General features: G+C 43.6%; 1 protein-coding gene across 1 annotated transcript in view; it reads right to left on the reverse strand.

The window, feature by feature from the left end:
• The window catches only part of SARDH (sarcosine dehydrogenase), a 135,242-nt gene that overhangs the window by 77,130 nt on the left and 40,975 nt on the right, over positions 1-17,137 (reverse strand). The window contains 4 exon segments of the mRNA XM_036749434.1: positions 838-976; positions 3,540-3,653; positions 4,998-5,081; positions 10,093-10,234. Of these exon segments, the coding sequence (XP_036605329.1) occupies positions 838-976; positions 3,540-3,653; positions 4,998-5,081; positions 10,093-10,234 (479 nt within the window).

The following is a 17,137-nucleotide window of genomic DNA, read 5'->3' on the forward strand; positions in this document are numbered from 1 at the left end:
ATATGACTTTGGTGGGGGAGGGGAGGTTACATGGCTTCTCTATTCTTTAGGTTCCTCGTCTTTAAAATGAGGGCATGGGACCCGATGATCTATAAGTTCCCTTCCAGTTCTGCCTCCATAATAACATGCCTGGGTGACCTTGGAAGGTCCAGCTTTAACTCTATGACTGTAGGGATCATATTATCCAAACCCATCACTAAAGAGATAAGGAAATTGAGGGAGGGTGTTAGGAGGGGTGAAGGGGTGAACAGGGGAGGGGGTGGGGCTGACTGTCTCCAGAGCATAGTGTGTTAGGAACAGAGCCAAGACTAGAACCGCCAAGCAAAACCCACTTTCTTTCTACTCTACCTAGCCTGAAAATTTGATCCACATTTGAACACAATAAATGGGGGAAATGTTTTTTAAAGAAATTGAGACATTACTTTCAATGCCTTCTCTCCTTCCTTCCTAAGGCCAGATAAATTGACCATGAATCACTTTAGATCTGTATTCATGCATCCAGCCTCTCTAGGACAAGGCCTGTAGGCATGGTGACTGCTTGAGCCACCCTGTAGACCTTGGAGCTTAGGGGAATAGAGCTTCTCAAAGAATTTCTGAAGCTGTTGGAGTCCCCTTTACAAAAATTTAGCTCAAAGTCCCAGAACTGAAACATCTGGTGCTACCAAGACCTGACAGCAGGTGGGGGTCAGGGGATCTAAGAATGGAAGTTCATTCAAACAATCACAAAACGGTGACCAAATTCTCTCAGTTACCCTTGGTTTCCATGAAAAAAAAAAAAAAAGAATCATGGGGGCAGCATGAACGATCCAGTTATCTGAGATTCCCCCCCTCCTCTACCTGGGTTTTTGTGGACATCAGCTGAGAAGAGCCAATCTGCAGCCTTCCTGGCTTCGGGACCCACCAGATAGAATTTCCCAAAGTAAGACATGTCAAACACAGCCACCGCCCCTCTGCAGGATAAACATTCCTTCTGGATCTAAAAAGAACACAGGGGGAGGAGAGGGTGCTTATTTCTTCTTTAACAGAAACGCTTACAAGGGAAAAATACAAAGTTCCTTGAGAAGGAGCAGAAACAAAGGAGGATTAATAATGACTCACATTTCAATAGCACTTGAAGATTTATAAAAGCCTTTTCCCGATGATAGTGCTGTCAAGAACGTAGTGGAAATATTATTACGTCCATTTTACAGAAAGAAACAGATTTAGAGAGGTTGAAGGCCTTATGATCTCGGCTCCCAACAAGCTTACACTAGGTTGTCACTACCATGTCTTCTCAGCAAACTATGCTTTCAGTTAGTTTACCTTCCTGTCCAGGAGCTTACAATGCATCCCTACTGCTGATAGCGTCATTCTGAAATCCTCCACTTGATGTTCATAACCTGGCCCCACCTGACGCGTCCAAATGTATGTCTCCCTGCTCCCAATTATTCACGGTCCCTCCCCCCCTTTGTCAGACCAATCTTCTCTCTATGCCCAGGCACACTAGGCTTATTCTCCATTTCTCTTCTTTTTCCCAAACTGTTTCCACCTATCGGCAATGCCCTCCTCCTATCTCTCTTCCCATTCACATCTTACACACCCTTCAGAGGCATCCTCTGGATGCTTTCCTTAACAAAACCTCTCTCTAAAAGACCCTTCCCTTCGGAAACCAGCACCAGACCACGTGTTGTTCTTTGTTCTTCTGTGTGAGTCTTTATCTCTCCCACTAGTTGAAAATACCCTGAGGGCAGAAACTGTGCCCTCTACTCCTTTTGTCTCCTTCATGACACTTAGCACAGGACTGGGCACCTAGTAGGTGCTTTAAAAATTCTTTGTGAATTTTCCCTGGGTATATTTTTGACTCAATATTATTTTATTTTCAGTTCCAAATTCTCTCTGTCTCCCCACCCCTTAGCCACCCATTGAGAAGACAAGAAAAACAAAACCCCATATATATTTTCTACACGTATTGTTGTTAGCATGTTATCGCCCTCATTAGGATGTGATCTCCTTGAAAGCAGAGACTGTGTTTTTGTACTTAGCACAGTACATAGGAAGCGCCGAAATGTTTGTTAGCTGACTGAAGGGTGGTAAAGATTTATTCTTTGGTCTAAACCCTTTTGCTTTGAAATGTAGAATTTTATCACCAAAAAAAAAAAAAAAAAGTCCAATGAGACTGATATCTCCACTCGTGCTTCTCAGCCCCAGCAAGATGAATTCTGGTAAATTTCTAGAGCATAAGCAATAGTATTTTTTACATTTTAAGGAATTTTTCAGACCCCTTACTAGAGATTGTATGAACCAAAGCAAACTTGCATTGGTGCTAAATCCCTCCAACATGTTTTATCAGCCTGGGCTCTGTTATACCTGGACGAGAGTCAATCTTCTCCAGTCACCTTCACTTGGGCCCATGGCCCCCTCTGCCCACAGTGACTAAGGCTGTCCCAGGGAAGTGACTTGAAGAATCACACAGCTATGAACGTTTGAGTTGGTAGGTTACTTAGAATGTAAGATGTTGGGGCAGCAAGGTGGTGTACTGGATGGAGCATCGGTCCTGGAGTCAGGAGGACCTGAGTTCAAATCCAACTGATACTTACTAGCTCTGTGACCCTGGACAAGTCATTTAACCCCAACTGCCTTTTTAAAAAAGCATATAAGATATTAAAGTTGGAAAGGGGCTTTGGAGCTCCCTCTCATTCTACGGATAAAGAAACTAAGGCCCAGAAGGGGAAGGTGACTTATCTACACAGTCATACAGCTAGTTTGTGGCAGAGTAGCACTGACCCTCAGACACAACTTGGTGCCCTCCCACTTCTGCGGCCTTGGTCACATTGCTTGTTGTTCTTAGAACTAATTCCCTTCCCCACCCTTCTGCTCCCAGATGGACCCTCCCATCCTTTAACCTAGACCTCTCTTCATTATAAATGCCTACCATATCCATTTAATTCCTCAGTTCTTAAAAAAGAAATTTTATCATAAAAATGAGAGTTAAGGGAAATGATGTGACCAAATTAGTCATCTGCTGCTTGTTGTTCAGTCATTTCAGTCATGTCTGAGTCTCCATGACCCCATTTGGGGTTTTCTTGACAAAGATGCTGGAATGCCTAGGTGTCCCACACTTGTCCAAAAACTAATCTGTCACCTGCTAGAGCAGCATTCTCCCCTCCACCCTGAACTTGATCAGAGATGCCCCTAAAGTTGTAGTGGAGTTAAGCATGATTCCCTTCCCTTTTCAGGAAAAAGTATGTCTTGTGCTCTGACCAAGGTTTCAGAGGGACTCCAGGTGATATTGAGAACCATTTCCTTCTGCCAAGGGGGATCATTTGCTACAGAAAAAAATGGCATATTTCTTCTCAAAAAGGGAAGAGGAACCATACGAGGATCAGTGGGAGGTTGGGGGGTTGAGAAAATACTCATGTGAATCTAGTTGCTAATGGGAACCAAGCTCTTGAGTATCTCCGGCACCAGACCTATCAGGTGGTCAACAAATATTTCTTTACAAAGGATGGAGAAAATCCAGCTTCTGCCTGAACAACCTCAGAATCATCTTTTTTACTTACAACATCATGATGAGGAGGGAAATTGAAGGTATATTCATCGCTAAGCAGTCTGTTATACTTGTAGTCTTCGTGGGGCTGATGCGCGTATGCCCCATAATAGTCATAAGGGAGGATCTGGGAAGAAAAGAGAGGTGAGGACTCTGGAGAAACAGTGGAGATGGGCCCTGGCAAATGAGATGACAAGAGCGAGCCTGTCTGTTTCCACCTGGGTAATTCTCAGCCTTTCTGTATTCTCTCTTTTTGGCCTCTGTTCAAGCTTTGATGTCTCCATCTCACTTCAGATATCTGCTAATGAAGCTCTTGTTCCTTGTTGATGCTTCTCTAATTCCCCCTTGCTCATTTTACAGGCCCTGTTTGAGCCAACCTAATTCTCACACTAGTGAAGCTGCCAAACCCTTCAGTAACCTCACCTCCAATTTCAGCCGCAGTGCCACAGGTGCAGGCTGAAGAGGAAGCTGCAACTCACTGAAGGCTCTGCTGCTTATACAAAACATGCCCCCAAACTCTAGGGGCCCAGCAAAAACAGCTCCCCTGAAAGAAGTGGGGTTCTACATGGGGTCCCTTCTCTTTAAATGAAGAGTCAGCCTTGATTACTCAGCTAGTGGTGTGCCGTTGTACATGAGGCAGAAATGATGGCATTTGGGACATGGGTCGGCAAGTGGGAGAGTCATTGTGGAGTACCAATGTCCTACCACACAGGCAGTGGCTAGCCCTTCAAGGAGGCATGTATAGGCAGAATCCCTCTCATTGCTCCGCTAAGAAGGATGTTCTGGAAGGGGTTGCCTGGCATAGTGCAAAGAGTAGGGAACTGGGAGCCACAAGCATACTCTACCCCCAACTCTGCCCTGACTGGCTTAGATCTCTCAGGGGCTGTTTCCTTCCCTGCAAAATGAGGTTGAACTAGATGATCTCAGGTCTCTTTTTTACTCTAAAAATTCCATTTTTCTTTAAATTCTGTATTGTTCAAAGGTGCTCAGCAGCTAGATTTCATGATGTTCCTCTCCCTCCTGTGAAGATAGGCATGGTAGTCCATAGAGCACTAGGCTTGGAGTCAGAAGACCTGGATTCAAGTCTCAGATACACTTTCTACCAATACTGACTCAATCCAGCACAATACCTGTATGAGATAAGGTGGAGGGAGAAGGGGAATCATTGGTTTCATTTTAAAAGTCACAGGACTAGAACAGTTCTTAAAAGTCATCTGGTCTAATTCCTCTGTTTCAAAGATGAGGAATCCAAATGACTTGTTCAAGATCACAGGGGTAGTAAGGGGCAAAGCTGGGATTTGAATCTCCTGGAGGTAATAAGGCAGGCCAGTGAGGGGTTTATTGGGGGAGGGAGGAAGAAGGACTCTCATCACACTCTACTGAGGCAGTGGGGACTGCTGCAGTCAGCAGGTTATGGACCATCTCTAGTTCTAGGTCTGAATTAACTGCTGAATTCTGTAGCTATACTTACGGGAGCTGGTCCCTGTGGATTAAACCATCCAGGTCTCTCCCAGCCATGCCTTTCCTGGAACACACACCCCTGCTGGAGGAGCTCCTAGACAGAAGAATGAAAAACAAGATGAGAGTAAGTCATCTTTCATCTCTGGGTGATAGTTAATAAGGTTTGGGTTCACAAAATGTCAAAATTAGAAGCGGGCCTGGAGGCCTTCTAGCTCAATCTCCTTGCTTTACAGTTAGAGGCAAGAGAAATGAAATGGTTGGATCAGTTCACAGTTCCACCAACAATGTTGTTTATAAGGGGAAAAAGGGGGAGGTGAAAGAAAATTACATGATAACTTTATTGTATCTTTAAAAGAAATAGCAAGTTGTACAGAACAAATTTGCAGTTTTGCATGCAATCATCTTTTTTTATTGTACTATGTTATAGAAATTTTTTTATTCTATAAATTAAAAAAATTTTAGAAACGAAATGGCTGGCCAGGGTCATGCAGCAAGCTTGGGACAGTGCTAGGACTAGAACTCAGGCCTCCTGACTTCCAGTTTAATGTTCTTTCTGATTGGGGCTGCTGAAGAAAAATTCAGAACTGCTCTGCTTTATTCTGAAGGACTTCTAGAATAGGAGGGAGGACTGGAGATCTTTACTATATTGGGAAAGGCGTCAGGTAAGTGGATTTTAAATGGATTTTATTCCATCACTACTTCAGGACAGTCTTCTGAAATGGACTGATGTTGCTGGGTTCCCTTGGGGAGTTGTTACCATGTCTTCATGTTCCTATCTGCATCTACCACTAATGAGAGTCCAAATCTTGGGAGCGTGCATGTTCAGTGTGATTTTCTAGAAGAAAATTTTGTTTCCCTAAGGGATAAACTACATTGCTATACGACATCAAAGACTCTTCCCACACTCCTAGAGATTTATGTTCAGAAATTGATCCATATGCTCACAGTTACAGAAGATTAGGACTGGATAGGGCCTTAGAATAAAGCGTGTGAGAGCCTTGGAATATAGAATGTCAGAGCTGGAAGAAAGCATAAAACCCAGAACATCAGAGGTCTCAGGGGTCTCAGAGGGGTCTCAGAACACAGAATGTCAGAACTGGAAGGGTTCTTAGAATACAGAAAGTCAGAGCTAGGAAGGGCCTTAGAACACAGAACTCCAGAACTGGAAAGGACCTTAGAACACAGAATGTCAGAGCTGGGAAGGGCTTTAAAATATGGAGTGCCAAAGATGGAAGGGGCCTTAGAACACAGAATGTTCAAGCCAGAAGGGACCTTAAAGATGATCTAATGCAGCAGATTTAAGGTGAACCATGGAGCTGGATGGGGGAGAAATTGAAGCTTTATTTTTGTAAACGTCTAACTGAAATTTAGCTTTTCCTTTAATAATGCATGTTTAAAGTATATTATTCGGATAAGAGATCCATGTCCCAAAAAAGGTTAAGAAGCCCTGATCTTGCTCAGCCCCCTCAGTTTGCAGATGACAAAGCCAGGGTCAAACACGTGGTGAGAAGCAGATCTGAGGTTCAGATTCAGGATCGCAAATCCAAATGTTCTTGCTACTACAACATGACTGTTCTTTTGAGAACAGGAGAAAGGGCTATGGAGCCCATAAAATTGGGGAAAGAGACGGGGGGGGGGGTAGGAGGAGGGCTGTATATAAAAAACAAAAATCACCTTGCAGGAATCCTAGTGCATATTGCATTCAAACATGAAGTGTAAGTTACAGGGATGTGGGGATACAGAGCGCTACTCTGGGGGTCAGAGGACCTGGTTGTGCATTCTGACTGATACTTATTACCTGTATCATCTTGGGCAAATCATTTCACCTCTTACAGCCTCAGTTTCCCCATCTGTAACACGAAGGGGTTGGACCTAAGGTCTAGAGCCACAGAAGCTCAACTGTAACTGACCAGGAATTCTCTGTCTAGCAAGTGGCTACTCAGCCTCTACTTGCAGGTCTCTAGGGAAAGGGAACGTATTGCTTCTTAAGGCAGCTCATTCCACTTTCGGATGGCTCTAATTTTTAGGAGGGCAGCTAGGTGGCATAGTGGATAGAGCTCTGGGCCTGCAGTCAGGAAGACCCAAGTTCAAATCCAACCTCAGACACTGGCTGTGTGTCACCCTGAGCAAGCCACTTAATCCTGTTTGCCTCAGTTTCCTCATCTATACAATGATCTGGAGAAGGAAATGGCAAAACCACTCTAGTATCTCTGCCGAGAAAACCCCACATGGGGTCATGAAGGGATGAACATGACTAAAAAATGACAAAACAACACTTTTTAGGAAGTGTTTCCTTACATAGAACCCGTATTGACCTCCCCATACCTAATTCTGCTTTCTAAGACCAAGAAGGACAGGACAAATTCCTCTTCCATTTGATAGTCTGTGTCTGGCAGAGAGAAAACTCCAGTAGATGACGTTGCTGCTCGCCTCATTACTATACCTATGCCTCTGAGCCAGAGTTTAGCTCTATTTCCCAAATTCCTTCTCCTTTTCCTCTTTCTTCCTAGGTAGTCTGTAGTACACTAACATGGCGTGGTTTTATTTATCCCTCCATGGATCCTCACCCTGGGGGCCTCTGCCAAACTGTCCCCCTCTGGTTCCTGGATTTCTTCATAGGAGCACATCTCTCTAATGTATAATGTTACTCCATTCCTCCTATGATCTATTCTGTTCCTTTTGAATAAGTTATTTCCTTACAGAGCCATATTCCAGTCACGAGTTATATCCTACTGAGTTTCGGGAATGTTTATGAAGTCAAACTCACCTCCTGGCCTTGGGATCTCCGTTTTTTTTTAACTGTACTTTGGGTATTTGTGTATTTATATATGTACATCTATAGCTATATCTATATAGACAGATCTATCTATGTCTACATTCAGAGAGAGAAGGAGAGAGGTAGAGAGATAAACAGAGAGAAGGATACAGAGAGAGAGAGAGAGAGAGAGAGAGAAGAAAGACAAAGAGAGAGAGAAAGAAAGACATAGAGAGAGATATAGAGAGAGAAATAGAGAGGAGAAAGAGAGAGATAGAGAGAAAGACAGAGACAGAGAGACAGAGAGAAAAACAGAGAGAGACATAGAGAGAGAGAGACAGAGAAAGACAGAGAGGAAAGAGAGAGGGAGACAGAGAAAGAGAAGGAAAAAGACAAAAAGACAAAGAATCAGAGACAAAGACAGAGACAAAAAGGCAGAGACAGGACCGACAGGGAGACAAGGGCTAGATTTTATTATTGCCTCTCTTTTTTGGAAATTGTCCCTGTGACTTTTGTCCCTCTTTGATACCCCTCATCTTCATCTGCTCATACTATCTCCTCCTCTCTGTGGGGCCTGACTAGGTAGATAGATGCTGACAGTCTTTCCCTCCCCCTCCTGCTCTAAATGTTATGAAATCCACGCTGCTGTGAATTAATAATTCTCCAAGGTGGGAGGGAGAATCCAGCCCTTTCCATGTCACATTTAAGTAAAATAGTGGCATTTATTGTGGAACATGTTTGAAACAATTCATTTCTATTTATAGCCCAGAGAACAGGTTCTATTCCTCTAAACCTCAAAAGCAAGCTGTCACTCTCCTAATGAAGCTGCGTTCATTAGGCATCTCAAGAGGCAACAATCCCTAGTGACTCCAGGCTGCAGAGGTACAGACTGGTGCTGGTGACAGGCCCGCTCGGGTAGGCCTGTGCTCCTTGTACATGGAGAGGCTGAGACCTGGTTAGTTCCAAGGAATGAGCTGCTCTATGCAGACTGACACAGCCCCTCCCCCAGCCAAAACCTTGATGTCAAAGGGGAGAATCCATGCAATTCCTCCTGTTCTCTTCTTGGGAATCTTAACCTGGGGGTATATTCATTTGTTCATTCAACAAACATTTATTTATTAAGTTCCTACTTTCCATAGCACCATCCTCCATGCTGGAAGAGGTGCAAAGTTTAGCTAATCAGGTATTTATTTATCTATTAGGTAGTTCCAGCCCTTGCAGAACTCACAGCTAACCGTAAGACAAGAAACACTGGTAACTGTACCATATTCTATTAGGACATTACAGAAGCATGAATTCATAGCTGGAGGGGACCTGAAAGGTCAGCTAGTCTAATCCTCTTCTCCACAAGAGAAAACCAAGGTCTAGAGAGGCTGGGTACTTTGCACATGGTCACACAGGTAGTGTCAGGGGCAGGACTTGAAATTGGACCCTCAGAGTCCAGGACCAGCATTCTTCCCACTGTACCATGGTGCCTGGTTACATCATAAGCATAGCAAGGAGGTCAAAGCAAAGGGAAGGCTATTGTCCAATGAACAGGAATTCAAAAGTGATGATGAGGAAGAAAAATGTTCCAGACTTGGGTATGGAGGCATAAGAAAGAGCATGTATGGGGGATGATTAGTTGAGTTTGACTATAGCAAGAAGTTGTGTCAAAGGGAGTTTTGAGAGATAAAGCTAGAAAAGGAGGGAGATTCAAACTGTCCAGGACATTGACAATTAACAAAATGAATTTAAACTTTACCCAGTAGGCAATAGGGAGCCAATGAAGATGTTTGAGCAGAAGAGTAACATGACCAGATCTATAAACATGTTACAGATTTGTGATGATGACAAAGCTGAACAACTTTTGCACCCTAAATCAACATTAGTGATGATCAGAAATCACATCCCCCCGCAAAAGGTAGGGGAGTGAATATCAGAGATTTAGCACTAGATGGGACTTCAGAGACAACCTAGTCCTTCCTTCTCCCCTACAATTTTACAGATGAGGAAACTGAGGCTTAGAAAGGAAAAGTGGCTTTCCCAAGATCATAAAAGAATTGGCAAAGCTAGTATTTGAATACCAGCTCTAAATGGAATCTCCTTTCCACTGTACCTCTCTACTGCCTGCTCAGAAGATTCTGGTGAATCACAAAGTCATAGTCATGGCATGTCAGGGTCAAGAGGGGCTTTAGTTCAACCTTTTCATTTCATGGATGAGGAAGAAGAGCCCTTTTGAAAAGAGGGGAAGGGTCTTGACAAAGTTTACAAATTCAGTTAGGGACAGAGTTTGAATTAGAAACTTGATCTACTGACTCCCAAATCTACAGTCACATGTATGTAAAGTCACTCTATGGCAACCCCCTACCTCATGCAGTGGGTCCCTCCTCATATTTCGGCCGGCCAGTGGCTCATCATGGGGAAAGACAACGGAGTAATTCTTGGCATATGATTCATGACTCCGCTCCCGGATCCAAAGGCGGTTGTCAGTGAGTGAGTGGTGAAAGCGCCTGAGTCACAGGAAAAAAGGGTGATCATTAGTGCCCAAGTGTAGGATGGATGAATGGCCCTGCAAGGACTAGGAAAAATCAGAAAGCTTTACCAGGGGCAAATAATATTCTTATCCCTGGGGGAAGAAAGGGAGGGATGATAACTCACATTTATATAATGTTTTAGAGTATCCAAAGTGCTTTTCTCATAACCCTGCGAGGCTTGTTTTTATAGATGAGGAAATTCAGATTCAGTTTATATCCAAGGTCACTCTGCTAATAAATGGTGGGACTGAATCCAGCTCTTCTGACTCTATGTCCAGTTCTATGTCCATTCTTCCATATTGCCTCTCTTGGAGAAAGGAAGAAATAGCAGGAAAGAGCAGTGTCCAGCTAACTTTCCTACCACTCACCACTCGAAAGAAGAAATATAAGAAGACGATCCCACCATATCCCTTTGCAGAAGTGGGAAGTCCACAAATGTTGTACAAGGCACATGGTTTCAAACTTTTTTGATGTACTGTGCAGCTATGCCGATTTTTTAAACTCATCTTTTTTTTATTTTGTCTTTGAAACATATTATATGAGATAGCTTGAGGAAGGGAGGATACGAGGGGAAACTATGACGACGTAAAAGACCAAAAAAGTCAATAAAAACTTAGTTTTAAAAAATGTTAAAGAAGCCAGAGAGGCTGGGGGAGGGGTGGGGTGGGGTGGAGGGTTAGAGTCTGGTAGAGGGGATGGTAAACTGGTCTTAAAAGTCAGGAAGTTTTTGTTGTTCAGTCATGTCCAATTCTTTGTGAACCCATTTGGGATTTTCTTGGCAAAAATATTAGAGTGATTTGCCATTTCCTTCTCTGAGGAAACCGAGACAAACACGGTTAAGTGACTTGCCCGGGGTCACACAGCTAGGAAGTGTCTGAGGTCAGATTTGAACTCAGGAAGATAAGTCTTTCTGACCTCAGGCCTGGCACTCTATGCACTATGGTGCCACCTAGATGCCCAAAGTCAGGAAGACCTGGATCCAAGTCCTATATCTCATACATACTAGGTGCATGACCATGGATCAGGCCCTTACTTCAGATGAGCTTGTGATCTGCATTGGTGGGAGGGAGTCTCCACACTGGGCTTTCACCACCACAATAAAATCACAAGAGAATCCAAAAATAAAAACAAAGCAAACGCCTAATAACAGCCACAACAAACCCACCCTCCAAAACAGGAAGACAGCGTGGTAAAGGGTACAGATGAGGAAACACGTCTAGACAAGTTAATTGACTAGCCCAAGATCTCCCAACTAGGAAGTGACGAAACTGGGAAATAACCAAAAAACCGAATAACAGCAACAGCAAAAACAAACAATGCTCCCAGCTCCCAGAACAGGATTTGGATTCTGGGAACCCAGTACACTGCTTCCTCAACAGACTCCCAGATCCATTTATTCCCCTCTGAACTTCTCCCTGTCATCTCCAACGTCTTCATTTGACCTTGGCTTCTTCCTCCACAAATCCCACCATGTTAGTTCCCATTGTATCTCTCCGCAGAAATCAGAAGTTTCCCTCAGACTCTGCATGTCCTCCTTCACCTCTCCCTCCTGCCCTAGAAAACACTGACAGAATCTGGGTGGTGGCTTTGATGTAGAATGACTAACTGGAACAGAAACAAATACTAATGAGAGGATCTCTCAGAAAACCCTTTGCGAGAAAAAAGGTTCATTACTGAAGCTGAAAGAGAGTCTAATGAGGGGGAAAGCAGGGGAAGAAGGAAAAAAAATGATCCTTGCTTTCAACCAATGAATTACAGCCTCCTGGCACTGGGCTGGTCCCCCATACCATCAGATTGTGTGTCAACTGAGCAGTGTTAGATGGAGTGGAACATCAGGGTGTTGGGTTTTTTTTAAATACAAACTGAGTTCTGGGAGTAGAGTCAACACTAACGAGTATCTGCAATTGGTGAAGAAGAGAAGTACGTGAATCTTAATTTCTCTCTTTAGCATCCTCATAGAAGTAGAAGTAGCTTCTATAGGATGGAATGTTAGGACATCCTGGTACAAGGGAAAGAATCCTCTACTTGGAACCAGAGAACCTGGGTTCAAATCTTGACTATGCCACTAACCTATCTGTGTGACTTTAAGCCTATCCGTTTCCTCATCTGTAAAGTTGGGAAGAAGTCGCACTGGCTGATTTACAAGGTGCCTTCCTTTGTCTAAATCTAAGGTCTTATGAAAATTTCAAACAAGGACTTAAAAAACAGGGTGAGGTCTTAGAATTTTAGCTCTCAAAGGATCCCTAGAATATGAAATGTTAGGTTATAGAATGTAGAAATTCTGACCTGGAAGGGATGTTGGGAGCTGTCTTTTCTTGTTGTTGATCAGTCATTTCAGGTGTGTCTGACTCTTTGTGATGTCCTTTGGGGTTTTCTTGGCAAAAATACTAGAGTAATTTGCCATTTCCTTCTCTAGCTCATTTTGCAGATGGGGAAACTGAGTCTCCTAGGGCTAAGTGACTTGCCCAAGGTCACACAGCTAGTAAGTGTCCAAGATTGGATTTGAACTCAGGTCTTCCTGATTCCAGACCTGGCGTTCTATCCATTGCAACCCCCTAGCTGCGCTATCTTCCATAATCCTCCATTTTACTAAAATAAAGCTAAAATCCAGAGAGGGCAACCACCTTGCTGAAAGTTGGACAGCAATTCAGAACCCAAGTCTCATGATGCCCTCTCCCTCACTCAAATCAAAGTCAACTGCAAGTCATGTCATCATTTCTCTGATGCCTGGTCCTCTTTGAAAACAAAGGACAAACACAACAACAACAACCTTTTCCCACCATCTAAGCCTAGTGTTGGCTTCTGCAGAGAATCACTCTTTCTTGAGGGTGATCTGTGGGCCCGATCCTGTCCTAGATACTAGAGGGAAAATATATACAAGTACAAGCTGGAGGAGCTTTGAATCAACCTGAGCATCAAGAGGGAAGCCGAAAGACGAGACTGGAACAGGCAAAGGTATCTATTTCCATGTCAAGCATCACCGAAAAGACAATCCTTGACTATGTATCAGTTTTGTTTGGGGTGTCCTAGATGTTAGGCTTTGTAATGTAAGTCACTTAGTCTTCAAAGGGATCCTAGAGGTCCACTCAACCAAACCTGTGTCTGAAGAGGAGTCTTTTCTACAATATCCCTCACAAGTGGTCATCAGACTTTCACTTTGAGGTTTCTATAGAGAGGACATAGGGTCGAAAGGATAGGGCACATGAAGACCTGGGTGTGAGTCCTGGCTTGGGTACTTGCTAGCTGGATGACCCTGGGCACTTACCTTTTGGGCCTCCATTTCCTTATCTGAAAATGAAGGGGATTGGACATGGTGAGTTCTGTCATCCAGCCCAGTTCTAAATCTATGTTCCCTTGATGGGGAACCCACTACCTCCTGCAATAACCCATTCTATTTTGGATATTTTTAGGCAGTTTTTTCTTCTACTGGGACAAAATCTGCCTCCCTGACATTTCCACCCATTGTTCCAAGTTCTGCCCTCTAGGGCTAAGCAGAATAATTATGTTCTTTCTTCTGTATCACAACCATTCAGACAATTGAAGATAGCTATCATTAGGTTATCTCTAAGGTCCCTGACAGTTGGAAATACCATGATCCCATGTTCCTTTTTGTTCTCCTCTTTAGATTCACTATCCCCAGTTCTTTCTTTTATGGGGCAAGGAGGTTTCTGTCCCCTTCACTGTCATGGTGAACAGAATATGGATGGCTTTTGGGGGTACACCAGGAATCCCCAAGTATCCATTTTCACTTGACTGAAATGGTTCCCTACATAGTCACGGATGGTGACCTCTTGAGGTCCCTTCCAGGTTCTATAATTCTTAAATTTACCATGGGTAGAAAATGTGGTCTGTCTAAAGCATTTCATGCTGAGTTTCTGCATAGAGAACAGTTTTTTTAAAAAAATTATTATTATTCCAAAGCATCAATCTAAAGTCTTAGGGAGAGGATGCAAAATTCAAACTCTTCATCCCTGCCTGCAGGGCTTGGGTTAGCATCACCTGGGTAACCAATGGTTTCCATGGCTCTCAGGCTCATAGATGCTGTTTTCCTACAATTGCATGCAGGCGTCATCGCTACCAGGAGATTTGAGGGGCTTCAGCTGTGACTGACTCTAATTGGTGACTAATCCCATGTTATTACGCAGGAAGCTAACAGGGCCCTAGGTAGTGCCATCATCCTTCTTGTGGCCAGCTAAGTGTTACCAGAAGGCTGTTTGGTCCCCTCCTGTGGCCTTCTAGTCTTTAGTGGGAGTGGGAACAGTTTCTGAGGGCTCATTTAGAACAGGACTGGTACCTGCCAAGTTGTTAATACCATCTAACAGCTTGCCTGTCTGGTTTTCTCAATAGGCCAATCTGCCTGGAGCCAGATGTGTGCATAGTTGCTAGAGCTAAAATCAAATCACTTGGCACAAGCCATGTGAGGGAGAGGCTCTCAGTAACCCTTCTGCTCGGATGCTCTCCTGTAGGACATCTCTGTCCCAAGCAGACTGATCTGTTCACTGTCATCTGGACTTGACTTATGATCTAGTCAGGCTCCTTAGGTTCAGGCCCAGCTGGGCCATTTCCTTACTACCCATGTGACCTTGACCTCACAGGACCTTGTCAGTTAACCTCCTTTCTTCATCCATAAAATGAAAGATGAGCTCTAAGATTCATTTGAGCTCAAAATCTTCTGTTTGTCTTCTCCCCGGACATGTTTCCTTCCTCTTCTACGTCCATCTTGCTTCAAGGTCTAGCTCAAATTCACCTCCTCCATGAAAACTTCTATAACTACCTAGCCCACACTGATCTCTTTTTCCTTTGGTTTCCAAAGCAAGGGTCTTCAAAGTGGAGACCCTTCTTACTGGATGACTCCAAAGAGGGTGTGTGTTCAACCAAAGGGGAGATTCAAAATAACCCACCCTCCACATGCTGGTTAGTCATGCCTAACCTTATCCCCCAACTCTCCTCCAGTCTGCCTTTGCTCTCTGCTAATGCAAGTTCCAAACTTAACCCTTCTGACCCTATGTATTAGCCTCTCAGGGCAGTCATAACCACTATGGGTACCCACAGCAACAGCTCCACAGGTGCACCTGGGAAAATTCCCTTTGCCCCTGTCTCCTAGATCACCTTGTGACTGCAGCAGGGGCTCCTGGGAGGGTGGGCACCAGTGACTAAGAGCCCTGCTCTCTCCTTTTCTCATTTCCAGTAGTTCAGAGTAAACCCTACAGGATGAGCAACCGTGGATGAGTTGTGATATGCCCTGAAGATCTCATTATATTATCTTTTCCTCAGAAACTTCTACACTTCCCTGTCACTGTTATGGGGACCACCATCCTTCCATCCTCCTAGATTAACCCCTCACTCTCCTTTACCCCTAAACATATGCAGTCAGTTGCTCAATCTTGTCATTTTCCACCACAAAATCTCTGGATCCCTCCCCTTCTCTGCTCACACAGTTACCACCTTAGTTCAGGCCCTTGTTCCCTATTGGCAGCCTCCTAATTCATCTCTCTGCCTCTCCACACATTCATTCTCTGCATTCATCCTTCCCACAACATCTTCTGTTCATGTCACCCCTCTAGACAACAAACTCCAGTGGCTCCCTAGTACCTCCAGGATTAAATATTATTTCATCTGTATCTCATCCTTTTTAAATGTTGATTTTTGCATCTGTTTTTATAATATGTGCATTTATTTGTGTATGTACATAATTTGGAAGTAAGTAAATATGCACCTATTAGAATATGCTCAAAATTCTTTTTTCTCATAGAGATGTGTGATCAAAAAAGTTTAGAGACCACTGTCTCAAAACTTAAAAGTCTGTCCCACCCACTGGGACAGTATCTGGAATGATCATTTTGCATGTGTGTCCTTACAAAATGGATCGTAAGGCCGGTATGGGTAGGGACAACGTCATATATTCGATTCCTCCAGAGCCCCAAGCACAAAAGCTTTCATAAATGACTTTTCAATAATTGCTTCCAACTTTTTAGTAGTCAGGAAATGTCATGTCTTTCTAGTATGGCTCAGAGTAGGTGGATTCTTTGAACTTTAGTTCAAAACATCAACTGTACAAGGACAGAAAAGGGAAAGGTGTGGGTGGACAACAATTTGTATGGGAAAAGATCTGGGGCTTTTAGTGAACGCCAAGCTCAATATGATCTGAGAGAGGTAATACTAGCTAACATGTATATAATGCTTACTATGTGCCAGGCACTGTTATGGGTACTACAATTATCATCTCATTTGGTCCTCACAACACCCCTGGGAGAAAGATGTTGTTATTATCATCCCTGTTTTACAGATGAGGAAACTGAGACAAATAGAGGTTAAGTGACTTACTCAGAATCACACAGCTAGCAAGTGTCCAAGGTCAAATTTGAAGTCAAGTCTTCCTGACTCCAGGTTCAGCTCTCTATCCACTGTGCCACCTAGCTGCCCATATAGACAATATCACATAGCGGGGACAATGCACAGGATTCTCTAGCTTTGAATCCTGTTTACTGGCTGTGTGACTCCAGGGAAGTTATTTAACTTCTCTTGGCCTCAGTTTTCTTACCTGTAAAATGCGGGCACTGGACTTGATGACCTTTCAGCTCTAAATCTGTAATCCTAATGATATGGTAGCTTTAAAAAAGCTAACTGTTTTAGATTGCATCAAAGGAGGAAGTGTCCAGGACAAAGGAGGTGATCATCCCAATGCAGCATCCCTAGTCAGATCATTTGAGCCACACATTTTAGGATAGAAATCGAGGAGCTGAAACATTTCCAGAGAAGGGCAAAATATCTGGTGAGGGAACCAGACATCATGCCATAGAAAGAGCCACTGACAAGACTGGGGATATTTCACTTTGAGAAAAGAAGACTTAAGGAAAATAGTCCAGATGCTACCGACAG

Source organism: Trichosurus vulpecula, chromosome 3 (assembly GCF_011100635.1).
Source record: "Trichosurus vulpecula isolate mTriVul1 chromosome 3, mTriVul1.pri, whole genome shotgun sequence".
Lineage (NCBI taxonomy): Eukaryota > Metazoa > Chordata > Mammalia > Diprotodontia > Phalangeridae > Trichosurus > Trichosurus vulpecula.